General features: G+C 42.4%; 1 protein-coding gene across 1 annotated transcript in view; it reads right to left on the reverse strand.

The window, feature by feature from the left end:
- Positions 1-11,298: 11,298 nt before the first annotated feature.
- LOC144791347 (uncharacterized) overlaps positions 11,299-15,895 on the reverse strand; it is a 363,412-nt gene continuing 358,815 nt past the window's right edge. Inside the window, exons 128-129 of the mRNA XM_078666025.1 lie at positions 13,441-13,540; positions 11,299-12,315 (exon numbers count right to left, since the gene is read on the reverse strand). Coding sequence (XP_078522151.1) covers positions 12,177-12,315; positions 13,441-13,540 — 239 coding nt within the window. The 3' untranslated portion in view covers positions 11,299-12,176. The remainder of the gene's footprint in view (positions 12,316-13,440; positions 13,541-15,895) is intronic.

The raw sequence follows: 15,895 nt of genomic DNA on the forward strand, positions 1-15,895 counted from the left end.
TAATGTCAAACAATTGATGCTATGGCGGCGTTAAGTTCTTGTAATTATGCCCCAAAGTGTGCTGCTGTAGGTAGTGTTGCTCTCAGTGGGACTAGACGAAGTTTGGGAATGCCTGAGAGAAGGGCAAATCCACAATCTAGTCTGAAGCACACAAGAGATTGCATCACTATTTTGAGGTCTTTTTTCAGAATCAGTTGTCTGATGTCCCAAAGCTGCCTAAGTTGGACTGGTGCGCTGCTGACCATGGATGCGATGTGGCTGTGAAGATTGAGATGATTGTTAAGGGTGATTTTTCACTCTGCACAATGGCGGGTAGCCAACCGGGGCAGGAAGGTTAGCCATCCATTCCTTTACTGGAGTGTTTGCTTTCAGAGGTAAAATAAGAATATTTTTTTTTTTTTTTTTTTTTTTTAAATGGTGATTGGACAGGATGGGCCTGATTCACAGAACTAACTTAAGACAAAATCCTAAACTTACTACTTTTGGTATTCACAGAAGTTAGGATTTTGTCTTAAGTTTGTCTTAAGACAAACTTAAGACAGACTTAAGAAAAACTCAAGACAAAATCCTAACTTAAGTCTGTCTTAAGACAAACTTAAGACAAAATCCTAACTTCTGTGAATACCAAAAGTAGTAAGTTTAGGATTTTGTCTTAAGTTAGTGCTATGAATCGGGCCCCTAGTTTTGAATCGTGAAGAGCGTGATTGAAAGCAGGGCAACATCTTCTGGGGATGAGATGTTTATGTATATTTTGTCATGGGTGTAGTTGTTCCAGTTAGAGGTTAAAGAGGGTTGGGGAGAAGATCAAGCCTTCGGGACCCCTTGATGTACACTGACTCGTCTCAAGAGTAAGGGTGGGCGGAGTGTGCTGGGTGGCACTCCGCGGAGTTCCCCAGAGTTTAAAAAAACTCACTGATACCCCTCTCCACTCTGCCCTCCCAAGTCTCACTCCCAATAAAAATAAGTCACTTACCTGTTCTCTGGTGTCTCGGGGCTGCCCTATCTTCCCCGTGGTCTATCCTTCTCGCTGCCATCCTTGTGCTTGTTGCCGGTCGCAACCCCCTGTGTTTTACGCATACCCACGCGAGATCTAAAACGCAGGAGTTTGCAGTGAGGATGAGGATGACGGCGAGGAGGGGGCAGCCCAGAGATACCAGAGAGCAGGTACTTTTAATTTTTTTTCATTGGGAGTGGAACTGGGGAGGGTGGAACGTGGCACAGGTGCTAACTCCACTCCACCATGGAGACAGAGTTTTGCCTGAACTCTGCGTTCCCAACGGAGTGCAGAGTTGACAAAACTCTGCAAACAACGCTGGCGGAACGGAGTTCACTGCCCGGCGTTCCTCAAGACCGAGTTACACATTTTCCCAATTTGGGAATGGCTCGCTAGCTATAAGGAGAACCAGTTGAGGACTGTGCCTCCACATCCCATGTCATTCTAGAGTACGAAGGAGGCCCAGATGGTTGACAGTGTTAACTGCAGATAAATTCAGGGGGCAAAAGTTAATGGAATTGAGGATTCTAAGGGAGTCATCGACCCTTTTAAAAACCTGATTAGAAAGTGTCTAGGAGGCTGATTGTTTGAATGTGTGAAGCGAGTTGCCTAAATATGGGAGTTTGGAGGCTGGGCTGTAGTTGTTCATGGCCTCTGGAAATATACCCTGTTTGAGAGAGGCGTTGTCCATGTTGGTTCATATGGGGAGTAGGTGTGTGGAAAGAGATTTGTTAATAGAACCTGGAATATCTTTCTGAACCTGGTTCAACAGTTTTACTTTGGAGATTGTTCGCTGTAGGTCCTGTTCAGAAACTGGGAAGAAAAATTACCCTCGTTGCAGTGTCTTGCATGGTAGAATCTCAACCGTTTCTAGGGAGTCGCTTGTTGGTAGAGAGATATGGATGTCTCTCACTTTTTCATCAAAGAAATCCACAAAGTTGTTGCAGGTGAACACTGATGACTTAGAAACTGGAGTGGTGAAGGGGTTAGTAGTCTGTGCACTGACCTCGAACAGGAACTTTGGTCTGTTCTTTGTAGAATTCATGGGGGCCCTGAGATGAGAGAATTTGGCTTTGAGGATTCGGTCTTTGTATAGTTTTCTTGCTTTCTGAAGCTTTGTCATGCTCAGGCGAGAGGGCGCTAGTCTCCATTCTTTCTCACCTTTTCTGATAAGCTTTCTTTGTTTGTAAAGTTCTTTTGAGAACCAATGAGCAGAGGGTTTGGTGCTGGAAAATGTGCACTTTGGGAGTGCACATTTGTTAGTAAAGGATTCCATGCAGGAGTTGTACTTGTCGGTAACTTCATTAATATCAAGATGAGGTTCAATCGAAAGGTGAGTAAGTAGGGAATGGTGGCCATGGCTTCTGTGTCAAGGTTGGGTGTGCCCCTGAGCCATATTTTCTCTTTCTTGGGATGTATTACATTACAACGCATGCTTTTACTACGCATGCCATTACATCGCAGATTATACAACGCATGCTGTTACAACGCATAGTGTTAAGGTGTGCTGGATAGTGAATAGTTTAATTTACTATTCCAACTCCAGTCCCCGTGGATAGTAGGGAAGGTGTTCGATAGTAAATTAAATCCATTCCCTATCCTAGAGCGCCCCCCAACGCAATGCGTTGTAATGACATGCGTTGTAATAGTTGCGTCGTAACGGCACTGCGTGGTAAAAGTTGCGTTGAAAAGGATGTTTCCCCTTTCTTGGGTTGCTCGGATGTTTTGTTGTAAGAGCTAGATTTGGAGAACGGGATCTGCATGTGATTGGACGAGTCCACTGGAATGGAATCACATGACTGTAGGTTGGGGCACTTGGAGATTATCAGGTCAAGGATTGCGCCTTTGTAGTGTGTGGGTTTATGGCAGTGTTATTGGAGATCGTTGTCTTTGAGAAAGAAGGTAAAAGTTTCCACGTAGCTGTTACCCTCGCCTCTCCGGTGGATGTTGAAGTCTCCAAGGGTAATAGTGTTGTCCGAGCTGATAAGCCGCGAGGAGGAGAGATCCATGCATTCCTCAATGAAGGTGTTGTTTTGGCCCAGTGGATGGAAATCACAATCAGTCTGATGTTGGAGGTAGTGGATTATAACATTTCTACCAACATGCATTCACAAGACTGAAAATGAGTATTTGAGAGGGTTCTGCATCTTAGGGAGCTTCTATGAATGAGTGTGAGACCTCACAATGTCCATCTCCTGGTCACGAAGCAAGATGCAACAATTGAGAAGAAGTAGAAGGTATAGAGCATGGTCAGAAGAGACATTGGGCCACGTTTCTGTGAGGATCCGGATGTCAAGATTCTGAGGCTGGATCGAGTCTGATATCTCTAGATGTTGTTTGGCTGCAGACCGGTAATTGTGTAGCATGCAGCTAAGGGAGAAACTGTTCTCTTCCTGACTCGGCTGTTCAGGGAGGTCATTTGGGATTTGTATCAAGTGTTTTTTTTTATTTAACACCATTATATTGTTAGTCATGTGGCAACAATAAATAACAAAAAATATCAAATGTACTCCATGCTCACTACACCTTTCAGAGATGCGACCTCGACCCTTAATTGTAAAGTGCCTTGTCAGTGTTAACTTATCTATAGACATCCTGAACCATCCAATATCTTCACCACCCTGACTTTTAGTCTTAGCACATCTCTGCTTTTAAGTTCTCCTAGTGTTTTGGAGGGCTGTCCCTCTTGCCTGGAAGTTTTCTCTCTTGTAGGCTCTCCTTCCAACATGCATGTGTTTCAAATAATGGATCACTTTATCAATATGGTAGAAATACATTGGGCCTCAGCCAATCATCTAGCTACTACTCTTAGCATTATTCCCCTTTCTTGGCCAGACAAGTGACCCTTTGGTCAATACTACCATGACCCTGAGTACCAACCAGTCTTTGCCTAAATTTACATCTAATTATTTCCGATGCCTTCTGAATAAATTCTCTTCCTGATAGTCCTAGCTGGCCATTAGTTTTAGAACCAGATTCAACACCCTCCTGCAACATACTTTTAGCAACTACAGGAACTTTAAAGAGTGGCACATCTCTTTCTTACGTAGGTACCACCTTGTGACCTGCCTTCACCCTCCATATCTGTCTGATCATCAAGCATTTTGCAAAAGCTAAGCACTTTCCTGTTCACATCTAATCTCTGTTCTGGGATCATCCTGGTAGCAGTATTCTAGCACCTAATGCTATTCTCTCTCTCTCACGTAAGCACTTAGGGCCTGATTTAGATCTTGGTAGACTGGTTACTCTGTCACAACGGTGATGAATATCTCATCTGTCGAAATGTAAATTCCATAGGTTATAATGGGATTTATATTTCAGTGGACGGGATATCAGTCACCGTCCCATAGGATATAATGTGATTTATAGTTCGGCGGATGGGATATCTGTCACCGTCCCATAGGATATAATGTGATTTATATTTCGGTGGATGGGATATCAGTCACCGTCCCATAGGATATAATGTGATTTATATTTCAGTGGACGGGATATCTGTCACCGTCCCATAGGATATAATGTGATTTATATTTCAGTGGACGGGATATCTGTCACCGTCCCATAGGATATAATGTGATTTATAGTTTGGTGGACGGGATATCTGTCACCGTCCCATAGGATATAATGTGATTTATAGTTTGGTGGACGGGATATCTGTCACCGTCCCATAGGATATAATGTGATTTATAGTTTGGTGGACGGGATATCTGTCACCGTCCCATAGGATATAATGTGATTTATATTTCAGTGGACGGGATATCTGTCACCGTCCCAAAAGAAATAATGGGATTCATATTTCAATGGACGGGATATCCATCATCGTTGTGACAGAGTAATCCATCCGCTGAAATCAAAATTAGGCTCTTACATTCATATTTGGCAAGAGGAGTGTCCTTGTTGCACAGATGAGTCCTGAACCACATATGATGGAAAAAATGGTTAAAAGATTTGGAAGAATTGAGCCAATTGGGAGGAATATATCTCAAACTATTTAGAGAGATCATAAAGAAAATGAGGTCTTAACTGTTTATGCCATCATTGTTCTGTCCACTCGTTGAATACTCGCCTTGAGCAGTGACAGCGACAGCATTAGTAGCAGCCCTAGAGATGACAAACACCCGTGGCATGGAATAAAGTAGGCATGGATGAAGTAACGAGTGTTCATGCAGTCAGGTGCAAGATAGTGCTTTGTTTAAGGTGAAGGACAGTCACATGCACTCGTTGACACAAGCCAGCATTAGGGCGGGGGTCCCGCGCAGCTCCACCTGGAGCTGAAATAGTCTCTTAGCTCGGCTATCTATCGATCATGCACAAACCTGTATAGTTATCAGGTTTCTCGATACACTCCAGACAGTGCACGTCCTTAGGCAGGAGTGCATGGGGTGGAGTATCTGTACTTCTAGGATGGGAAGGGGGACTGGAGCACCCCAGAGGTGCAGTCTGTTATTGGTTTATTTATGGAGAAACTCTTTCTCTCTACCATCAACAATTCTGCGGATCATCTCTTCCCCTTCACGTCAAGCGGTTCTCCAGCCCATGGCTAAAATAAATCAGTAACCATTTCCTGACCACGCAGTGAGTGTAATGTCACCCGCTGACCTCTCAAAACTTCAGGCGAACTCTTGATGCGAATGAGACAGTGGATCATAATGTGGTCACCAGTAGAGGACTCAGGAGTTGTCTATCATAGATTTATCCATGACAGTGGCTAACGCATGTAAGTGTTAAAAAGCCAGTGGGATGGCGGTGACCCAGGATGCACCTCACATGGAACACCTTTAGCTGATGATTTCCACTGCACTAATCTACCTTGCAGGCTATGACACTGCAAGAATGATTCAATTCACGCCAACTGCTTCATCCCAATGACGTCCTCAAGAGGCTGTGGCAGGTTCTTGTGGTTCAGCGTCATGTGTCGCCGCAGGTTGGTTGGCATCAAGTGCTCTTAACATGACCTCCAGGTGGGCTGAGTGATGATTCTGGGACTCTGAGGTGTCTGAACCTTCCTTGTTGGTCACTTAGCAGGGATAGCGCTTCGCTGTACACTTACCGTTGTTTTGCTACCACCCTTTCAAGGTTCTTTGCTCTGTTGGGAGGTTTAGAGATTGGCGATAATTGACGAACCATTGCTGTCGGCCTTGGATGGGAGGCTTTTGTTAAATCTTTTTGTCAGATTATCAGGGATAATTTGATTTGTAGGGATAAATGTACAATTCTAGTGAGGATTGAGGCTATGAGGTGGTTTGTCCATACAAATCTTACAAAGGAAATCTCATTTCATCCCCATTTTTGGTCTGGTTAAGACACAAGTTTAACTTTCTCGGAAGGCTAACTGTTTCTTAAACTAATCCATGCACATACACACATGCATATAGGGTCTTGTGCTCAGCTACTTTCAATCATTGGTCTGTTCAAGAGTCACTCACATTTTACTTCTGCCAATCACAGTATTCTGCATGGGCCAGAGGGTCAGCCCACTTCAGCCATTGCCTTTCCTGCACCCTGAGTGATGGTATTTTGTTTGTGCACATTCACACATCTGCATAAAAATAAAACCACTTCATTGCCATAGTTGCAGGCCCAATATTTGCTTTTTTTTTTGTGAGCAGCAATTTTTTTCATTTTGCAAATATTTGCACGCCACCAAGGTTGTCAGGTACCTAACTTAAAGACTGTGCCATTTTTGCTTTTATTTTTACGTTTACGTTTTTATGCCGATTACAAATATTTGCAAAAAATTTGAAAATTCATTGCAGGCTTATAGACTAACTAGCTATTTTCTTTTACATAATTTCCACGTATCATATTAGTAGTAACTTCTCTTACATTTGTTTTTAAATGAATTTATGCTTGAAAAGGCTTTTGTAGGGAGATATTGGTAAAATCGATTTACAAAACAATACATGGTTATGCAAAGCCTTGGTATGAGCAATTATATCTCAAGAAAGTTTCAAAATCTCTCTTTCAAGTGCAGACGTTTCCCTTCTGGTACAAGGCTTACAGTGGGCAACATTTATTTTGAAATATTCAGTTAATAATCACTTATATTGAAAAGTTATAATTTGAAAAATATTTGAAATTCAAACTGACCGATTCCTAAAAATGCTTTTTCATGGATTTGCCTGCTATTTACAGAATATTACAGATAAATACAATCTTGGGATAAAGTTTTTTTTTAACCCCAAAAAACGGCAAGGTTTCTTTGTTGAAAAAAAAACAGTTTGAATTTGAATTGAAATCTTTTTTATAGTCAAACTAATTATTTTTGAACCACATTCTTTTCCCAGGGACGCTTTACAAATGTGTGTGAAGGTTATCTCACAATTGATTTCGAACTAGGTGCATTTTACACTAAATATTTCTATTAAATCTCGTTTCGACTTTCTTATGCAGAATATGTCTCTTTTTAAATGTAGAACAGGTTGCAGATGGAACGGATTGTCCTAATTCCACAGATGCGAAGGTCTGCATGAAAGATGAAAGGTGCCTCCGCATTTCTCCCACAAAAGGCCCAGCCTGCACACAGTGTCCAGCTCCAGGCACGTGCTTGCCCTGCAGGGCACAGCTGACTGTTCAGGAAACGTGTCCTGACCTCAGACCACTGCAGTGCTTTGTAGACACACAAAGCGCTTTACATGACAATGCACGGTTGCAAGGCCAGCTGCAGTGTTCTGCTGTGTAGTGCTGTTTGTCAGGCTTTCCACTTCTGGGCACATCTCTCCGCCCTTGAAGCTCGCTGGTTGGCACCCAGGGATCCACATTAAATCACAGAGCAGGCAGTGCCCAGCTCAGAAGCATCTGCCCTGGGTGTCCCTGGGTGTCTACACCTGGCAGAGACATTGGCAGAACCTGCTTCTGTGCAAACACAAAGGAAACACAGAGATCTCCACTTCAAACAGGCAAAATAACTATTGGCACCCTGACCACTACTATTTAGGCATTTAAACGGTTGTACCTATGTTTTGACCTTTTCCATACATTGAAAAGTTTAATTATTTTTACTCTCTGAATTATTGTTGTAATGATACTTGATTAACTTAAAATGCATCGTGGCCATCTTTTATAATCTGCCTTTGATGAATTTTTAATATTGCTCAAATTTAGCTATGCATGTCTTTTTATGGTCTGCAATGACCAAAATAAAGGGGCATATTACCAACAACTAGCAATAATTATCGCTATGTTGGTTTAGCGGCAACATAAATATCGCCGAGCTCCGCCGATTTTTATCGCTTAAGACCCTTGCTATTATCAAGGTTTATCTCCTAAGCGATAAAAACGGCCGCAATGCATGAATATCGCTGAAAAGTCAGCGATATTCATGCATTACCGAGCTAATGCTCTTAGCCATGTTATCCACCTCCCATTGGATAACATGGCTAAGAACTGCTCAGGGGCAGGTGTTAGCTTTTGGAGATATTCGCGCTTAGCGCGAATATCTCCAAAAGTTGGTAATAGGAGATAGCGATGTTAGCGACTCTTTCCAGTCGCTAACATCTTGGCACGCCCACTTTGCATGTCATTAGCGATAATTATCGCTGACATGCAAAGTGGGCACCTAAATGCCCGCTATCTCCTACTAGCTTTCGCTAACTGGTGTTAGCGACAGCTAGGTAATAGGGCGATACAATTATCGCCACTTTAGCGGGAAAAATTCCTGCTAAAGAGGCGATAATGCCCTTGGTAATATGCCCCAAAGTTTGTTGAATGGAATGGAAAAGTATTTTGTTTGTTTTTAGATGATTATGGTAGAATGTGTTTACACATATTTACACCGGTACTGTTTAGATTGTTTTTGCTTTGCTACCTCATATAATAATTAAATAACATATTATAAACTCTATAAACTCAAAAGGTCGTAAGCGCAATGGATGGATTCCTCGGTTGGGGCTGGATGTAGGCAGCCAATGCAGAGTACAAAGAACGCAATGCAAACACTGTCGTAAATGCGTCTTATGCAATCAACCAACCCCAAACCAGCAGTGACAGGTGTGGCTACAGACGCCTTAAAATGGCTTCGGAGGCATTTGTCATTAAGGCCCTGATTCAGACCTCAGCAGAGGATTCACTCCTTCACAACGGTGGCGGATATCCCTTCTGCTGAAATAGAAATCCCATGGGATATAATGGAACTTATATGTCAGCGAATAGGATATCCGTCACCGTTGTGATGGAATAACGCGTCCGGCGAGATCTGGTGATGGAGTAACCCATATGCCGAAATATATAGCCCATAGGATATAATTAGATTTATATTTCAGTGGACGGGATATTTGTCACCATCACATTGGATATAATGGGATTTATATTTCGGCGGACGGGATATCTGTCACCGTCCCATAGGATATAATGATATTTATATTTCGGTGGATGGGATATCTGTCACCGTCCCATAGGATATAATTAGATTTATATTTCAGTGGACGGGATATTTGTCACCATCACATTGGATATAATGGGATTTATATTTCGGTGGACGGGATATCTGTTACCGTCCCATAGGATATAATGATATTTATATTTCGGTGGATGGGATATCTGTTACCGTCCCATAGGATATAATGGGATTTATATTTCAGTGGACCGGATATCTGTCACTGTTGTGATGAAATAAGCCGTCCGCTCAGATCTGGTGAAGGAGTAACCCATCAGACAAAATACAAATCGCATAGGATATAATTAGATTTATATTTCTGCGGATGGGATATCAGCCACCGTTTGTGACAGATTAACCCGTCTGCCGAGATCTGGTGATGGAGTAATTTATCCGTCAAAATATAAATCTCATAGGATATAATGGGATTTATGTTTCGGTTGATGGGATATGCGTCACTGTTGTGCTGACAGAGTAACCCGTTCACCGAGATATGGATCCCATAGGCTATAATGAGATGTATATTTCAGCGGACAGGGTATCCATCACCGTGGTGACAGAGTAACCCATCCACCGAGATCTAAATCAGGCCCTATATCTCTCAACATATAGACAGAGAGGCATTCTAAGAGCATTGCTACCTCCCCGTCACGTGGTGTCCTTCCGTGCACCATTTTGCCTCCTAGGAAGGGCTTGCATTGCAGTGCACGAGGTGCCGCGTTTTAAGAGCCACAAAGCTGCCGGCAAGTGTTTGCCGCACACATAAGCCATCTCAGAAAGTGGGCTCCTTGACTAAAAGCAGCTGGTTGTGCCTAGAAGACTATTAGGCTTATTTCCCAGGTTCTTACTGTACAACTCTCGCAAAATGTGTGAGGCTCTGTAGCATTTGGTCCAGAAATAAAGAAGCTGAAGAGGTTGTTTAAAACATGTCATAAACACGCTCAATTACCACTGAATGTAGCCCCAGATTTATCAAGCCGTGGCGTGGTCCTTGCAAGGAGAACACAGAAGCTTCCGTAATGTTAACAAAGCCACACACGGGGTGATGTGTGCCGCCTTACATGGCTCTGTAAAGAAATGTAAGACAACGCAGCTGCTTGCACTGCGTTGCATTGCATTTCAAGCTGGAAGGTGTTCCATATGTGGAGTGTGGGTGTTCCCACACATTGACCCATGGCTGTTGGCGCGGTCCCAACTTTACAGAAACTTGTAGACGAGGGAATGTGTCAAAATGCTACACCTTCCCCCATGAGACGACAGAAAGGGAAATATATGTATCTCCTTGCGTTATTTCCTCGTTCCACGTGTTTTGCATTCTACAGCACACATGAAAAGAGGCAATGCCTCAAAGGATTCTTTTTGTGCAAAATGGCGCTCCTTCCTGCACAAAAACAATCCTGCCCTAATGCAGGCACACTTGCACTATGGTACAAGGGAGCCTGCGGTAGCACTAGGCTGCAGAGTGCACAGGAAGAGAGCAGACATCTCCATATCTTCGTGAACATGGGACATATATGTTGTCTCCCTTTCACGCAACGCAGTGCAGCAACTTTGCTTGATGGCCTGCGTTGCGTGAAAGATGAGTAAATATGCCACGTACTGCCAATGACCACACAAAATGTCTGCTAGTACGAAACAAAACCTAAAAGCACAACATAATTAAATGCAACATATACTCAAGGAACTAACAATACTATATTCACAGGTATCCTACTGATAGTAATCATTCTAATGTAATAAGTAATGTCACATTTCATACGGTCTAGTAACTTGTAATTGCAATGTAACCTCAAGGGTATGTTCATGAACAGTGTATGTTGTGTGCAAGTCATGGTTTGCATGGCTATGGAGTGAGTTATGGTTAGTGGAGCTAACCACAACTAGTGAACTGCTGTGCTTTTTTCAATATAAGCATAACAAAATCGAATTCACATGGTAATAATCTTGAGTTTATTTATTTACAATTAAAAAGAGGTAGAAAGAGGTAGTGCATGTCAACAAAAAGGCTCATAAATTATCCTCTGAAAAGTTAAATAAATATTAAATCTACCCATCCTGTGGGTATTCCCTTGCAATATGAAGAAAAGGTACAAAATGAGCTTCTGTTGTCAGGGTATGGGGTGGTCATCCAGGACTTCCTGCTGCCTGATTGCCCAGTCCAAGATGGCGCTGATGAGTTGGTGTGCCAATGCATTGGATCAGTGTGTGGACATCAAGAGCCCGCTCTACACGCTATGAAGTGTTGCCTTGAACGTCTCTTTTTTTACGATTGGGGACTTGATGAGCAGCTCACTTGTCACCACCAGAAGAACACAAGCCTTGGCTGGATTGTTTGGGTGCAACAAGGAGAACACAAGGTACCCAGCATGCCATTTGGCAGAAGAGTAAACGGAGGATGGCGGTTTCTCTGACAACCACGGATTGAGGTCTAGGCTTCCGGTTTGGAAGGAAGGCTGAAGATGCCCAAGAATAATAGGCCAGCCAAACACAAGCCCACTCTTGGTCTACCTTGCCTATGCGCAGACAGTGACATCATTAAACCATTTCTCAGCAACTGCGTGCGGACATTTTGATTCTTTAGGAAACGCATTACAATTCAAGTGTGATAACGAAGAACATTGCATTAGAACAGCAATCAAACAAGATGCAGAAGATTTGTGATTGTTCATTTCTTGACCTGATCAAAGACAAAGTGCACAATGATGTCATAAAAGTGTATTTTTTTACACTCAATAGATGACATGTAATTGCAGGAGGACATTTGCGAAAAGGATGTAAAACATGATGGCGGTGGCCCTGTCTGTCAGGACACTAATCGTACGAGAAGCCGTAGTTGTCTCTGTTGGCGGACTCTTGTGGGTAGACACTCAGACTGGAGTCAGATCTCGTTCCAACGCTGGTGTTGTCCTGTTCGCTGTTGATCAGTTCCTGGTTAAACATCATCTTACGTCTGTGCAGATGGAGAAAACAGAAATGAGAGAGAACTCAGGTATGCGAAAGCCAATAAAGACCATATATTAGACACCCCAAACTGGTTGCTTCGTAGCACACAAGGATCTTGCCCAAAGTCTTCCCTGTATCTCCTATTTTAGTACGAAAATATAAAGCCTGATTTAGAGAAGGGATAAGGGATCAGATAACCTTAAACATGTGGTCACAAGGCACTTCCTCCTAGAAAGTAAATTCTAAAACAAAACTCTCAGCCGCAAGAATCACGACTTCAAATGTGGTTTTCAGTGAGTCCATTAACTATTAGATTCAGTGGCAAGCGTTTGTAGCTCTTCGTCACCTGCACGGTTTAATCGCCGTTACTGTGGTCCCAATATGTTGAAAGGAGGTTATTTCACCTTCTCTGAAGAACAAATGTTTCATGGGGGATTTTGAGATTTTTTACAAAAAATTGGATCATATGATTCAAAAGTTCATGGCTGGTGTTACCATCTTCATTTATCTTTGCTACAGGGTGGGCTACTTGAAGATGGAGATGATCAATGCATCTTCCATCCTCCAATAAGAAGAAGCAAAACTAATCTATGACTCTGTTGAGACTCCAAGCAGTGTTTCTACTCTTCTTGCAATCTCTAGGAGATGACAGACCTCATCAACATCATTTTGTCTTAAAGAAAATAAATAACCAACAGTTGTTGTTGTAACCTACATTTCTTGATTGAATGAATGTAAGCCCTAGTAAGCACAATTCTTTTTCCTTTGTTACTGAAGCCAATTGAGGTCGATTGAGAGATTGAGGAATTGTCTGGTGTGGTCCTTGAGGTGTGTGGTGAGATCATGACAATTGATATTCTTGTATCCCTGGTCAAGGGTTCAAGTCTCCTCCTGCATCCTGCCATCGTACAGTGTTTATATGACTATCATCGCTGGATCATAAGTCTGTGTATATCCTGAATATAATTCATAGGTACTACTTGCAAAAGAAGTCGCCTTATACTCATAACTTGGGCATGGCCGCTCTGTGCCACACTGCTGCACTCCCAGAAGAAAAGGGATACCTACAATCAACCTGTTCAGATCCTCTGAGTCCTAAATATGTAACTTTCAAGATAAAAATGTCTCTTACCTGATTCTAGATCTAACGCATAAAACTATTCCAATAATAAGGCCGATGATAACCAGGACTCCGGCTATTACACCCACAATAATGATGACAACGGAGACTTCTGTAGAATAAAAAAAATGGCGCATAAACATCAATATTGTTGAAATTGTTCCTTATCACACCACAGATGGATAACACAAATTCTCCACCCTTTGCAAACATTGTATATCTATGCATTCGAGATCTGACTTTCTTACAACCTCAACACTCACACCACTTCCTATCGTAAAGTACAGACATATTATTAAATGTACTATTTATTGTTCTGGTCTTTTAAATGCTGCTATACACAAAGCAACACAAGACAATTATTCTTAAAACAATATTTTAAGCTATGTTGAAGGTGGTGAATGTGATGCTGCTATATCTGATTTCTTCATATTCTCGGCTTACATATATCAATTGTATTGATGTTTGATAAAACTATAAATGGAACACCCCAGGAGGACCTAAGGGATCTAGGGCAGCCTCTGAAGTATAAATTTATAACCAGAGTGTGAAGGATGCTGTCCTGTGTCTGTCACCTGTTGTAGAACAGAAGGCAGTGCAGTGTGCTCCTTGGTTCAACACTTACGCAGACCGTCCTAGTCAACGAGTCCTGCTGTTCCACTGAGTTACCAGTGAAGCCCTAACACAGCTAATACTGTCTTGGAGCTAGTTACCATGGGGCATATCATCAAGGACCGGCGATAATTATCGCTAAGCTCACTTAGCGCTAGGATAATTATCGCCGGGTAACGTGGAATGTTATCGCTGAGATAGCATGCTATTAGCAAGGCTTATATCAAAAGCGATAAAATTCCAAGCGCTAACTGCCAAATGTGAGATTATCACTGGAAATCCAGCAAAAATCTCACAAAGTTTGGCGTTAGCTTGATGATAGGGCAAGGCATACTTAGCCATGATATCCACCTTACATAGGATATCATGGCTAAGTCAGTCTCGAAGCAGGCTTAAGGAAAGTAGCGATAACAGAGGTTATCGCTACTTTGCTTGTCGCTCTGCAGGTTAGCGTGACCCTTGGTAATTGGAGAAATGTTGCTTAGCGACATTTCTCCAGTAATGTCAGAGCAGGAACGCCCACTTTGCATCTCATTAGAGATGCAAAGCTGGGCGTTCAGTAAAGAGGCTCTGATGCAAGGCTTCACACGATAACGTGACCTTGCTGATTAGGCGATATAATTATCGCCGCTTTTCGGCCGAAAACAGACGCAAAAGCGGCAATAATTTTATATCTCCTCGTTGATGATATGCCCCTATTTTACCGTATGTGGTAGGGAGAGAAAGAGGGACTTGAAGGAGTGCTCACCCGTGGAAGTATTTAGAAATAATGGCATGTAGTATTTCTCCACGCCCACATGCGTACATGTTACAATATAAGTAAATTTGCTCTGCTTAACTTTTTCTTTTTTGTTTCCCTCTTTTTCTCACCCTGAAATCTTAATCACTTTTACCCTTAAATGTAGTAAATGTACACCATCTCCAGGGTGCAAAATTGGACCTTTACTGCAAAATTGCCTGTGCTAAGATTTTGAATATCCACAAATTTGTAAGCTCGGTGGAGATCTGGCTTAGTGGTTAGTGCTAGCGTCTGTGGAATCTGAGGCATGAGGTTCAAATCCCAGCCTCTGCACTTAGATCACCAGTGTGTGTTTCTGGGTAAATCACCCGCTCTCCCTGCGCCAAAAAGTGTGACATGTATTTCTATAATTGCAGATTTGATATACAGGATCCTGTCGATCGTCTTCGATGTAAAGCACTGTGCTCCGATTCGTCCTAGCTACTCTGTGCTACATTAATACCAATGCATAAGTGCTTGTTTACCACCTTCAACAGGAGCTCCTGACCTGGCTCGTGCACAACCCGCTTCTTTGATCAGCGTTGCTCACCTGTACAACTCCACCGGGCAAGCAGAGTTTTAAGGGTAAATCTACTTTTGAGAAGAAATATCCTAGCATTTCTTAGACTGGATTTGGCCATTCTTAATGATGCTGTTTGCACACATAAATCCCTTTTAGGATCTCAAGCTTAGAGTCATTAGAAGTCAAATAAAAAAAAACATAAATGACTTTAAAAAAAGAAAATTCACTTAATCACCCCTCCCACAACACTGCTTGCAGGCCCCTGCCCATGCCTTCTCTCACCCCTCCCTCAACACTGCCCACCCCGACCTCCAAGATCACTGGATTCATTTTTTTTAGTTGCGCCTGTAAAAAAGGATGCCAAAAGAGGTCCAAAGGGATACCTAGGGGGATGTATAAAGTTACTACGCATACTTTTACAACGCATACCATTACAACACATTTTTTACAACGCAAAATCCTTTACAACGCATTCCATTACAACGCATACCATTACAACACATTTTCTAAAAACTACCATTACAAGGCATTCCATTACAACGCATACCATTACA

This window comes from Lissotriton helveticus, chromosome 11 (genome assembly GCF_964261635.1).
Source record: "Lissotriton helveticus chromosome 11, aLisHel1.1, whole genome shotgun sequence".
Lineage (NCBI taxonomy): Eukaryota > Metazoa > Chordata > Amphibia > Caudata > Salamandridae > Lissotriton > Lissotriton helveticus.